The sequence below is a fragment of the Rhea americana genome, unplaced genomic scaffold (assembly GCF_003343005.1).
Source record: "Rhea americana isolate MKP2758 unplaced genomic scaffold, rheAme1 scaffold_183, whole genome shotgun sequence".
NCBI classification, from domain to species: domain Eukaryota; kingdom Metazoa; phylum Chordata; class Aves; order Rheiformes; family Rheidae; genus Rhea; species Rhea americana.
In genome coordinates, this window is record NW_028185961.1 from 1,768,457 (window position 1) to 1,779,107 (window position 10,651).

General features: G+C 50.3%; 1 protein-coding gene across 3 annotated transcripts in view; it reads left to right on the forward strand.

The window, feature by feature from the left end:
• Window positions 1-9,818, forward strand: part of MICU1 (mitochondrial calcium uptake 1) — a 120,890-nt gene extending 111,072 nt beyond the window's left edge. For all 3 annotated transcript variants that reach the window (XM_085302047.1, XM_085302049.1, XM_085302048.1), the window contains 2 exons: window positions 5,936-6,025; window positions 8,779-9,818. In XM_085302047.1, the coding sequence (XP_085158173.1) occupies window positions 5,936-6,025; window positions 8,779-8,939 (251 nt within the window). In that variant the 3' untranslated portion in view covers window positions 8,940-9,818. The remainder of the gene's footprint in view (window positions 1-5,935; window positions 6,026-8,778) is intronic.
• The last annotated feature ends 833 nt before the right edge of the window (window positions 9,819-10,651 follow it).

Genomic DNA, 10,651 nt, shown 5'->3' on the forward strand with positions numbered 1-10,651 from the left:
AGTGGATCATTGCTGCCTTTGGTCTGGAAGCTCCTCTTTTTTTTTTTTTAGGAAGTCTGATCTCCGTGACTTTGTTATGCTCACTTTGATGTCAGTACGGTTTCTGCTCAGCTGCAGGGCTGCATATGGCTGTGCCTGGTCTTGCAGGAAGGAAAACAGAAATATGCAGYGTGCAGGATTCAGGGGTCTTTAACTCATCTTTGTACATCCCTGTTCTAGATGGATATTACAGTGCATTTGCACAGATAACGTAATAGCACAAAACTTGTCGTGATGGGTTTGAAAAGAAATTAAACAGGCATTGCACGGGATCCAACGTTTCCAACTGAAGTGCTGAAAATGAAATGTATGTATAAATCAGAGACCCTAAAGAGTCTGGAGTTCATCCTGGCTGCAGCGAGTGCTCCCGCGCTCAAAAGCGAGGCTGCTTTCCTCTCCTCGAACGTAGGCGGAGGAGATGGGCTTTGGCTGAGCTTTGTCAAAACACGCGTTTGCAGACCTTGGACTTACCAGAGGCTTTTGAGAAGTGGTGCCTGGAGGTCCGTAGACCTGAGCACAGAAGTGACTCATCCGAGATGGGAAAAAATAGCCCTGAAGTAGCAGAGAGTCCCACCTGCACCAGGCACAGGAGACCTGCACTGATGGGGGCAACCTCCATCGATCCGAAAACACAGGCGGCTTCTCTTTCCCCGTGCAGTGGGAAATATGTTGGCTTTAAAATGCATGGGGGGGGGGGGCGAGGGTTTAAATGCCCTACCTTAAGGAGTGATGCTGCTTTCTGAACATTAACAAAGTGACCAGGGAGCTTATAGCGAGTGGTTTTACTCTCCTTTTAATAGCAGCATTAAAAGACCGAATTTATGGAGTTTCAAGCAGTCCGTGATGTGTGCCTGGAGATCAACTTTAGCACGAGAAGGAAAGAAGGTATCTGGATAACTTGGGCTAAAACATCTGGTTATTATTTTGGCTGAATGTGTGATTAGTCTAAAAARGAAGGAAAAGCTAAAGCTTAGCATGTTTGCCAGCATACTGTGTCAAATATTGCTCACTATGTGTTTCTGAGGATTTGTGTGGAAAAGATAAGTTGTATACTATGCTAAATTTGCATAAAATAAAATATGCATAAAATGCTCAGAAGACTCACTAAAGGAAGGAATGTGATTGCAGAAACTTTAGAAGAAAAATAGCTTTCCAAGGTATAAATGTCAAATTCATTTTCTATAGGCATAAAATCCAGGAGACTCTTCTGCGTAAAGACTTATGRAGCTGTCACAAACCGAAGTCCTGACAAGATTTGTTTTATGGGAGAGGTTTCCCAGAGAGAGCCTATTTCATTTTGCGAAATTGTAAAGAAATGCCACTTGGAGGTTTACTTCATCAAGGTGTCTTAGAGCGTGTGCATCAAAAAGGAAAGTAAAGATGCTTTCTTGTTCATTATGACCCCTTTAAAAAAAAATGCTGCCATGTGCAGACTCTGGGAAAGTAACATTTGTGCGGTTTTCCATAAAACAAGTAGCGAGAAGAACACAGGCTCTTTGGTGAGCGCCCGTCGTTCGCCGCCCCGCTCYGCCGGCGGATCGCCCCAGCTCTGGGCAGGCGGCGAACGCTGGTCACTGGATTTCTTCTCACCGGGGCCGTGAGAGTCGCTGCAAAGAGCTGCTGCAGCCTGGCAGAAATACAGCGGTATCTCAGCTTGGTCAAGCATCTTCGGAGAGGGTTTAGATTGAAATGGAGTTAAATTCAGTTCAACATCGCTGTCTGCAGAAATACAGATTGCATTTGCAGTCTGAAGTTGCTGATCTGGGACGGGAGATGACTTGCAGTGCTCGAAACAGCCGARGTTTCCATAGCCTGGGTGTTTTAAAGCACCTCTGCAATGTAAGCTGGCACAGGGCAGGTCTTGGTGATGCTGAGAGCTGGTTAGGCTGAGAAATAAGTTTTTTATTATTATTTTTAACACTAAATCTATTTTTTCCCCCTTGAGCTTTAYGTATGGCAATGAATGACATCCCAAGGCTGCGGCAGGTGCGTGTTTACGGGTAATTATAATTTGCTGTGGCAGGACTCACTGCAGAACTGGAGCTCTGGTTTCTATGCCTGCACACAAACCAAGTGAGGATAAAAGCTTGCTAGTACCTCTGTAGGAGACCTTAAATATTGTATTACACCTGTGTAATTTATAGTCATGCTCTGTTCTGTTTTGAGGTATGTGTAATTCTATTATAAAAGCAAAACTGTTTGAGAGAGCAAGCAGACTCAAAAGAAAAAAAAAAAAAAAAAAGAAAGAAAAACAGACCCTAGCTGCCAATTCCTGTGCTATTAAGGGTTAGATTTCCAGCTGTATAAGACAAGAATTTGCCTGTCCCCAGACACGTTCCCCCACCTTGAGGGCAGCCGGGCAGATACTAAAACCGATCTGGCGTCTCGCTGCTGCGGCCACGGCCTGTGTCGTCGCCGCTCTGCGACCAGTTTTCCAGCTTTCTCATCGCTTCTCTAGCAGCGACTCGGATGACGCCAAAGTGGGTCACTGCCGCCGTGGTGCCCGGGTGCGGAATTTTGCATCAAAGGCAATTGCATAGCTGCTCTCCCGGGACCGCTTCTTTCCTCCTTCATTTCATATTTCTGTCGCCAGCTGTTTTGTTTTCCCCCTGTCACGTTGCCCTCGGCTTGCCCCGTGTAGGAGRACACCCGAAACTGTCCTCGTTTGTCGCGTAGATGCACAGCCTCGTTCAGAAAGGCTCYGCGGGAAGGTTTCTCCCGTTTTCTAGAGCCCGTGCTCCGAGCGAAGAGGGTAGGAGCGCTCCGGAGGGCGGACGATCGTTTGGCTAGTGGGCGAGACCGGCAGGGCTTTTTTCTTTTTCTTTCTTTTCTTCTTTTTCTCGGGTTTTTTTCTTTGTGTTTTTTTTTCTTCTCCCCCCCCCACAGTTTTTTTTGCCAGAGCCTCTTCTGATGCCTCTTCCAGTGCTGCTTTCGGGTTGCCCCAGCAGTTGAGCAGAGGAGACCACCAGGTCGCTGTGATCCTCCTCCTGCGTTTGAGAAGCAGCCTGAGCTTTTCTGCCGGCGCCAGTCCGAGGGAAGGTCAGCTGAAAGCAACCGTTTTGAGAAGAGGGGACTTTCTGAAGGCCTGTCCATATTCCTGGCCATCCATCCCCGAGTGGAGCACCCCGAGGGGCAGGGGCCTGTGATGGGGCTGGGGCCGGCCTCGCCTGCTGCGTAACCAGCTTCGCTCGGGCCAGGACGGGCTTTTGCTCGCTTTTGGGAGAGGTGTCTGCCACGCATGTCTCAAAGTCGGTCATCCGCGTGGCAGTCCGCTCGGACGCAGGCTGGGGGTGGGAATTGCAGGATGCACGACTCAAATTGCTCGAGATTTCTTCTTTTTTTTTCATTTCCTTTTTTTTCTTTCTTTTTTTTCATTTCTTTTTTTTTCTCAAAGCAAATTAAATTACAAAGCTGTAATCATCTTTGTAATTTAATTACAACTTGTGAACGCTGGATGCAAGCAAGAGCTAATTAAATCATGGGCTGTTAACATATTTCTTGCAGGGCTGAGCAGTGTGGTTGTCTGATGTGCCCGTTTGCTTGTGCCGGGATTCGTTCACGCCGCTGCTGCGGCTCTTCCAGGCCGATATGTGCCTTGGGGGCTTATTCTGGAGGTGGGAATTTCGGAGAGCTGGAGAGGAAGGGATGCATGGATCTGGGGACTTTTTCTGTACTTAACACACAGATGCCTCTCACTGGTTCTCCAGGTCCTCCTAAAAACCTTCCCTTGTGCGTGGGGCAGCGTGTTCTGTGACCTGGCTGGAGGCATAGGTGGGGTTAGGAGACAGTCTCCCGGCTGTCCATCCGGCAATATTTGGCCTTAAAGCTGTGGTTTTCTTCCCCCCCCCCCTTTTTTTTTTTTAGTGATAATTAAAAGAAAAACGTATTTTCTTTAACAGTGACTTAAGAATGATCCGTTCTTTTTTTTCCCCTCACCAAGCAGACCCTGACCTCAGGGACAGCAGAATGCTTATGGAAGCAGCAGCTGTGTCATGTCACACAGATGAAAGTGGAAATATAGGGAAATAACTGCAGAAGGGAACTGCATCTCGCATATCGGGAAGGGTTTGGGCTCAGAATAATTGCAGCGAAACAGCGGCTGCCGGCCTCCTTCCCCCTGCCTCCCACCTTCTCTTTAAATTCAGCTGTTTTTGTGAATTATATAGCGAAAGAAGGGAGATTTTATCTGGGATAAAGTGGCGATTTCCATTGACGAGTGCCAGGTTGCCAACCCCGGGTGTTCCTTTGCCTGCTGCCGGAGAGAGAAAGGCTCTGGCCACAGGCGAGGAGGAAAGGACCAAAGGGGCTGCAGGGACCATGAGTGTAAATGCTTTTTTTTTTTTTTTTTAAAAAAAAAAAAATCAAAATACTTAGATTCTTATTTAAGCAAGTTCTAATTAATCTGGTTACGTTATAGATTGGATGTTTATTTTTTCCCCCTTCCTGTAACCAATTCTGACACAAAACTCTTTACAGTTTCTGAGCAGAGGCATTTTTTTGTTATTGCTGTTTGATTTCTATTTCATGCCATTTCTCTCTACTGCTTGCTGAAGTGGAGCTCTGAGATTAAATGTGTTTTAGTTGCATTCATCTCATCGGTTTTGCGCTTTTTCAGTGCCAATTTTCCATTCTTTCAGCTCTTTGGAAACGATCGATTTACATCTCTGAAAAGCTCACCAATTAGACTTGCAAAAATGTTTTCTCATTAGTGAGGGTTGCTAGATTTCTATAAAAAGGCGCTTGCAAAAAAGAAAAATCCTGTTACTTTTCTTCCCATGCACTCCTTGCCTTGCTCTGTGCACCTCACTGCCCTCGATTGCCATATAAAGTTCCCTTATCCTATACCAAAATTGACAGGAGTTCTGCTGTGAACRTAACGTCCTGCTCCGATTTAGGCTCCGAGGGTGGTTTTGACGCCGTGTGGTATCACCGGGGCTCTCGCGGTGTTGCTGTGGGATTGCTTGGGAAATTCCTCTCGCTAACAACGGCGCAAATAGCAGCGTGTTCCCGTCGACGGTGCCGAGCGTTGCAGATCGCCRGGCCTTTGCGGGCGAGCGGAGGCGGTGGGGCGACGGCTCCGCGTGGGGCGAAGGCGCCGTCCGAATCCAAGCGTTGGCAACGGGGTGCGAGCTGCGATCGCAGCGCTCTGCGACGGGCGCCCCTTCRGCGATGCCGTCTGCGGGTTCTGCTCGGCCGATTAGGGCACAAATTAGCAAATAGCGACGCAAAACCCTTCCGTTTTTTCTGAGTTTGCTTCGAGGAGCGTAGTGTCCAGCTGCCTGGCTCTTCGCCCGGCTGACGGCAGATCTTTAAACCTGCGCTTTGATTGGAACGGTTGAATTGCAGAGCTGGTTGGGGGAAGACCCGAGATGAGTTATTTCAGCAAATATTAGGCGGTGCTCGGTAGTGCTGAGTTACTTAATGAGAAAACTCTTTTTCACCCCCAACCTATTGAAACACTTGCCTTATACAGTATCATCTTTGCAGTACTGTTGAAAGGAGCTGCCTTCTCTRTCAAGCCCATCAGAAGAAGATAAAAATGTCCTACCTGGTGTCTCCTGTAGTCCTGACCYGACTCCTCCTGATTTTGCAACCAAAGGCGGGGGGGGAATTCCCATCAAAGTGTCTTTAATGTTCCACTTGAAYGCAAAGCTAACACACTTCAGTGCTCACTGGCAGCCCTTTCCCCCTCCCCATTCCTTATCGCATCAAAAAGTGATGGCTTTGAGGGGCCCGGTTCAGAGGCGTGCGTTGAACAGGCTGGGGAGAAACCTTATTTCAAACGTCTTTGAACAGCACCCGTCCTGGTGAAGGCCGTTTCCCGTGGAGGAGCAGGGTTTYTGCGCCCGGCGGGTTGCGGCGTTGCGCTAACGCTGTGCCCTTGCTTCCCTCGCAGTGACGATGCAGCAGGTGGCCCGGACGGTGGCGAAGGTGGAGCTCTCCGACCACGTGTGCGACGTGGTGTTCGCACTCTTCGACTGCGATGGTGAGTGACTGAACCTCATTTGGGGAATTGTTCTTGGCTGCATCTGCTTCCTGCGTGGGCAAGAGTTTATCCAGGTGACAAAATAAAGAGAAAAAGTGACAGCCAGAGAAGTTGTCTGGGGCACCGATTGGGATTTGGTGTTGCYGAACGTTTCCTTTTCAGGAAAGCGTGTGTCGGGCTGTGTTCGCAGAATCAGTGAACAGTTGAGGTTGGAAGGGACTTCTGAAGATCATCTAGTCTAACCCTCAAGCACGGTCACCTAGAGCACGTTGTCTGGACCTTGTCCAGACAAMTTTTGAATATCTCTGAGGATGGGKACTCCACCACCTYTCTGGGCAACCTCTCAGGCAACCTTGCATCACCCCCGGAGACACTATCGTTCCTCCTTTTGCATCARCTGAAGCAGAGAAATACTCTTTAAAAAGGCAAAAATCAGTCATGAGAGGCAGATCAAGTTTAAGATGAAATTTGGAGCACTGTTTTCACTCCCTCTTCACCTAGCTGACTTTTCYCGCTCTGCTCTTCAGCTCTGTTCTCCGGAGATGGAGAACAAACAGCTTTTCAGTTATCCGTGCTCACGTTGCCCGTCTCCTTGGGGGCCTCGCATGTTGGGCTGCATCGCATCACTGCTGGTGCTTTGGGCTCGGTGTCCCTGCCTKCCTTGGAAGGGCACCTGATGGTGCTACCTGTAGCTACCTATATACATATAGCTACCTATATGTTGCCTATATATCCCTATATATCGCTTATAAAGCATTGCATTTTGGAAAAGTGCGGGCAGCTTACTGCAGAGAAAAAGCAGCTTGTCTGTGTAGCGGGGCTGCGGGCAGCACTGCTGAGCTGCGCCCGCAGATCTGGCAGAGGGCTCTTGCCAAAAATCCTTCCTTCAAAACTCATTCTTGCTATTGCCCCGATGGCACTTGGCCTTTTGCGCGTGCTGCTGGTGCAGCAAGCCACAGTCTTTGAAATGTGTTGGTGTAGGTAAGAGAGCGAGACTCGCTGCCTGGGAGAAGCCAAATTCTGCGTTTCTCCAAAACTGTCGAGTGACCTTGCTGCCTCCCTGGCTGTCCAGCACGTCCGCTGGAACGTGGCGTCTTTCTGAAATGCCTTTCCCCTTGTCGCAGCAGTGCTGCATAAACAAACAGCTGTTTGCTTGCTGATTTAAATATAACAGGAGAAAGTGCCTATCTCTTGAGTTACTTTGCTGTTGGTAGTCCCTCTTGGTCTCAGTCCCACCTGTTTCTTTGCACCATTTTAAGGTGAAGTTGAATCTTCATTTTATTTTTCTCTATGGTTCAGTGAYGTTTTCTGATTAGCTCCTCAAACCAGACGATCTGATCGGAGACTAGCATAAACTGAAGGGTATCCAAATATTCTCAATTTGCATCCTCTCATAGGAGAAGCTGCTAAATATTTTGATAGCAAACCTTTTGAGGGAAAGATTGTGGCTGTCAGAGAAGCTCCTGGAAAGGAAGGAATAAAGTAGAAAAGCAGTCGCAGACMTCTTTGGTTTCACTCTGTCAGTGTTTGTAGACATTACTATGCACAGATCAAAAACCTGCAGAGCCAGAGGGAATTTTACTCACCTCTTGATATGTGGCTGGAATTTCACCGTCCAAATTTGCATTTGGAAGTAATGTAGGAAAAAAAAACTCTTGAAATAAAAACCTCATTCATTAAATATAACTGATGCAGTTCCTAGTATTGGCCAGAGAGTTGCTGTCTTTTTTTGATCTGGGAAGCTGGTGGAACGGATGGACTTGTTTTTTGAAGGACTGAAGAGCCTTATTCCTCRGTGCCTCCGTCACAACGGTGCCTTGAGGAGGAGCCGGGCAGTCCCCGGGGCTGAGCCGAAACGACCGCAGYGAGCCGTGGTGGGGGCGGCGCCGCTCCTGAGAGCCTGGCGCGGGGAGGGCGCCCGTCCTGCAGACGGGCGTTTTTGAGGATGCGGATGCGTAAGGCATGGAGACGAAAGGCATCGGGTTAGCCTGTACTTGTGGAGTTTCGCTGAGCACCCAAAACGGAGAGTGTCTTTCGGGTGGCGTCCCTGGGYTCGTCTTCCCGTTGGCGTCTCTGTCCTTACGACCCAATGCTAAGGTATCTGTGATTTGCAGAGGTGACGTGGGAYGTGGTGTCGTGTCGGGCTAAGCAGGGCAGCGTCTCCAGGAAGGCAGTTAGATGCAGTGGTTGCGTGACCCTTGTTCGGAGTGACTCCCTGCATGAAGCTCATCCCAAACTTACCAAGGAAGGCAAGTCTTGCCCTTACAAAGACCTGGTTTGGAGAGCTGCCTGTAGGCAGTCTTTTGGTGACAGGTTAGTCCAGTGGAGCGTGAAACCCCATTGCACGGTGCCCACCCTTGCGGCACAGATGCCAGCAGTACGTCGTGCCTCGTCCGTGCTGCCCTCGGTAAGGTTTCTCCTGACGCTACAAAAACCTCGGTGCTCCTGAAGCCAACCRTGTTGAACTTGTTGCTGCAAATAACACAGCTGCTTCTGCCCAGTGCACGTGGGTGAGAAAGGCCACGTYTGTCCCTGTGTGCTCACGCACTTTGGCAAAGGCTGGTCACAGCAGGGATGCCCAGACTGTCGTTGCTGCAAAGAAAACCTCGAGGAAGAAACCTGTGCTAAGGCGATCCTGTAGGGAGGCATGTTTCTCCCAGTTTGGAAACGGGATTGAAGGTGGATTAGCGCGTGTGTGAGCGGGAAAGGAGTCTRTGGGGTTTTATTTCTAATAATTTTTCTCCTTCTCCTAGGGAATGGAGAGCTGAGCAACAAGGAGTTTGTTGCCATTATGAAGCAGAGGCTTATGAGAGGCTTGGAGAAACCCAAAGACATGGGATTCACGCGGCTCATGCGGGCCATGTGGAAGTGCGCCCAGGAGACGGCTTGGGACTTCACCATGCCGAAGCAGTAGCCGGGCAGGCGGGAGAGCCTGTCTTCGTGTGGTCCTGGAGCCCGTCTCTCCTGCAGCGCGCCCCGCCAAGACCTGCAGGAGCCCCTCGCTGGTGGCACTGTGCTCTGCACCGATCCAGAGCCAGGACTGTTGATAACTGGAGATTTTGTAAACACTTTGGTAGAAATTGAAGCCTGCTGTATCTGCTGCTTCTGCTTGCCTCTGCTTTTGCTCCCTTAATATTCCTGTTTCTCCCTCAGGAAAAAGACTGTTTTTAAGCCACGGCCACGATGCACTCTGTGTCCTGCAGAGCTGGGCATCGAGCTGGTGGGCTGCACCCCCAGTTTTATGTAATGGTATTACAAAACAGCATGCTTTTTTATTTTAAATTTTTAGATTGCTCCAATGAAAGAAGCCCTAGGATTCCTGGAAAGCTCATCCYGGTTTTTGCTCATGAGACCTAGGAGCAGAGGCTGAAGCAGAGAGGTGGTGAGAGGCCCCAGGAGTTTGGTCAGCTGAGCACTTAGCACCTGCTGGGACTCTTGGGGGTTGGAAGGGACATGTGTGTGCGCAGCTGTTAACAACAAGTTTAGAAAAGAAAAAGTCAAAACCTTGCTTTCCCACCTTCTTTTCTGCCCTGCATAAGGTCTGTAATTCTCTTGATTTTAAAGGGGGAGTCCTCTCCCTGGGGAATTGCTGTTCTGCAGAGGGAACAGGCTGAAATGTGTTACTTGGAGGTGCTGTCCTGGTGCAAAGCACTGCGCAATGATACTGCTCCCAGCACCAGTGGGTGCTCGTGGCTCATCTTTCGACTGCACTTTTGGCACAGTGTTAAATAAAGGCCCCCGCGGAGAGAAGCGGAGGCTGTCCTTGGAGGYTGGAAGTGCCGACATCACTTGAGCTTTGCGTTGTGTTACTTGTTCTTACTGTTTTGTGAGGATTTGGTTTTCGGGCTCTGCAGCATTAACTGTTTCAGGTGTGCTGCTCGCAAGCGCAGCAGCCGCTGGTGGAAATGCGTTTGAAACAATCGCTGCTGTCCATAACCCTGGGGCCCTGCTTTTGCCCTTGGACTATTTCTATGCTCTTGAAGAGCCCTCATCCCCTCTTGGGYAATCCCCCAGCTCTCCTGTGCTCGGCCCGTCCCTCCTTGGCAGGGCTCTGGCTCCAGCGGGGCCCTCCTGGAGTGGCTCCTGCCGTCTCCCTGGTGCATGCAAATGGGGGTTTGGGGCTGCTGAAGCAGCAATGGAGGGGAAGAAAAGTAAGGGAAATCCTTTTGCTAGCCCAGGCCTCAACTATGGCCCTTCTTCGAGGGAGGGTGGAAGGGCCAGGAGAGCAGCAGCGAGGGCTGTGCCCCCAGCTCGCGTGGGGCAGCTGCTCTTTTGGCTGTGGTTCCCTGCTGCCCTGCTTTGCTGCTGGTGGGTCAGCAGCTGGCTCGGCTCCCTGTGCTGCGAAGCAGCCGCAGGTGTGCAGGTACGGACGGGCCCCGTCACCTGTGGCCCTGCTCTCGCAAGCAGCTGGAGAAGGGCCGGAAAGCTCAGGTGTTTGCCCTGCCGAAGCCTCTGCTCCGAGCTCTGGGAAAGGCTGCGCGGCGGCGCTCGACGGGACCCCGGCTACGGCTTCTCCGCAGGCCCAGCGCGAGCGTGACTGCCCCTGCCCGCCCTGCCGGTAATGCGAAGGGGGACTGTGCTGCCCGGCTTCCCTGACTGCCCCTGCCCGCCCTGCCGGTAATGCGA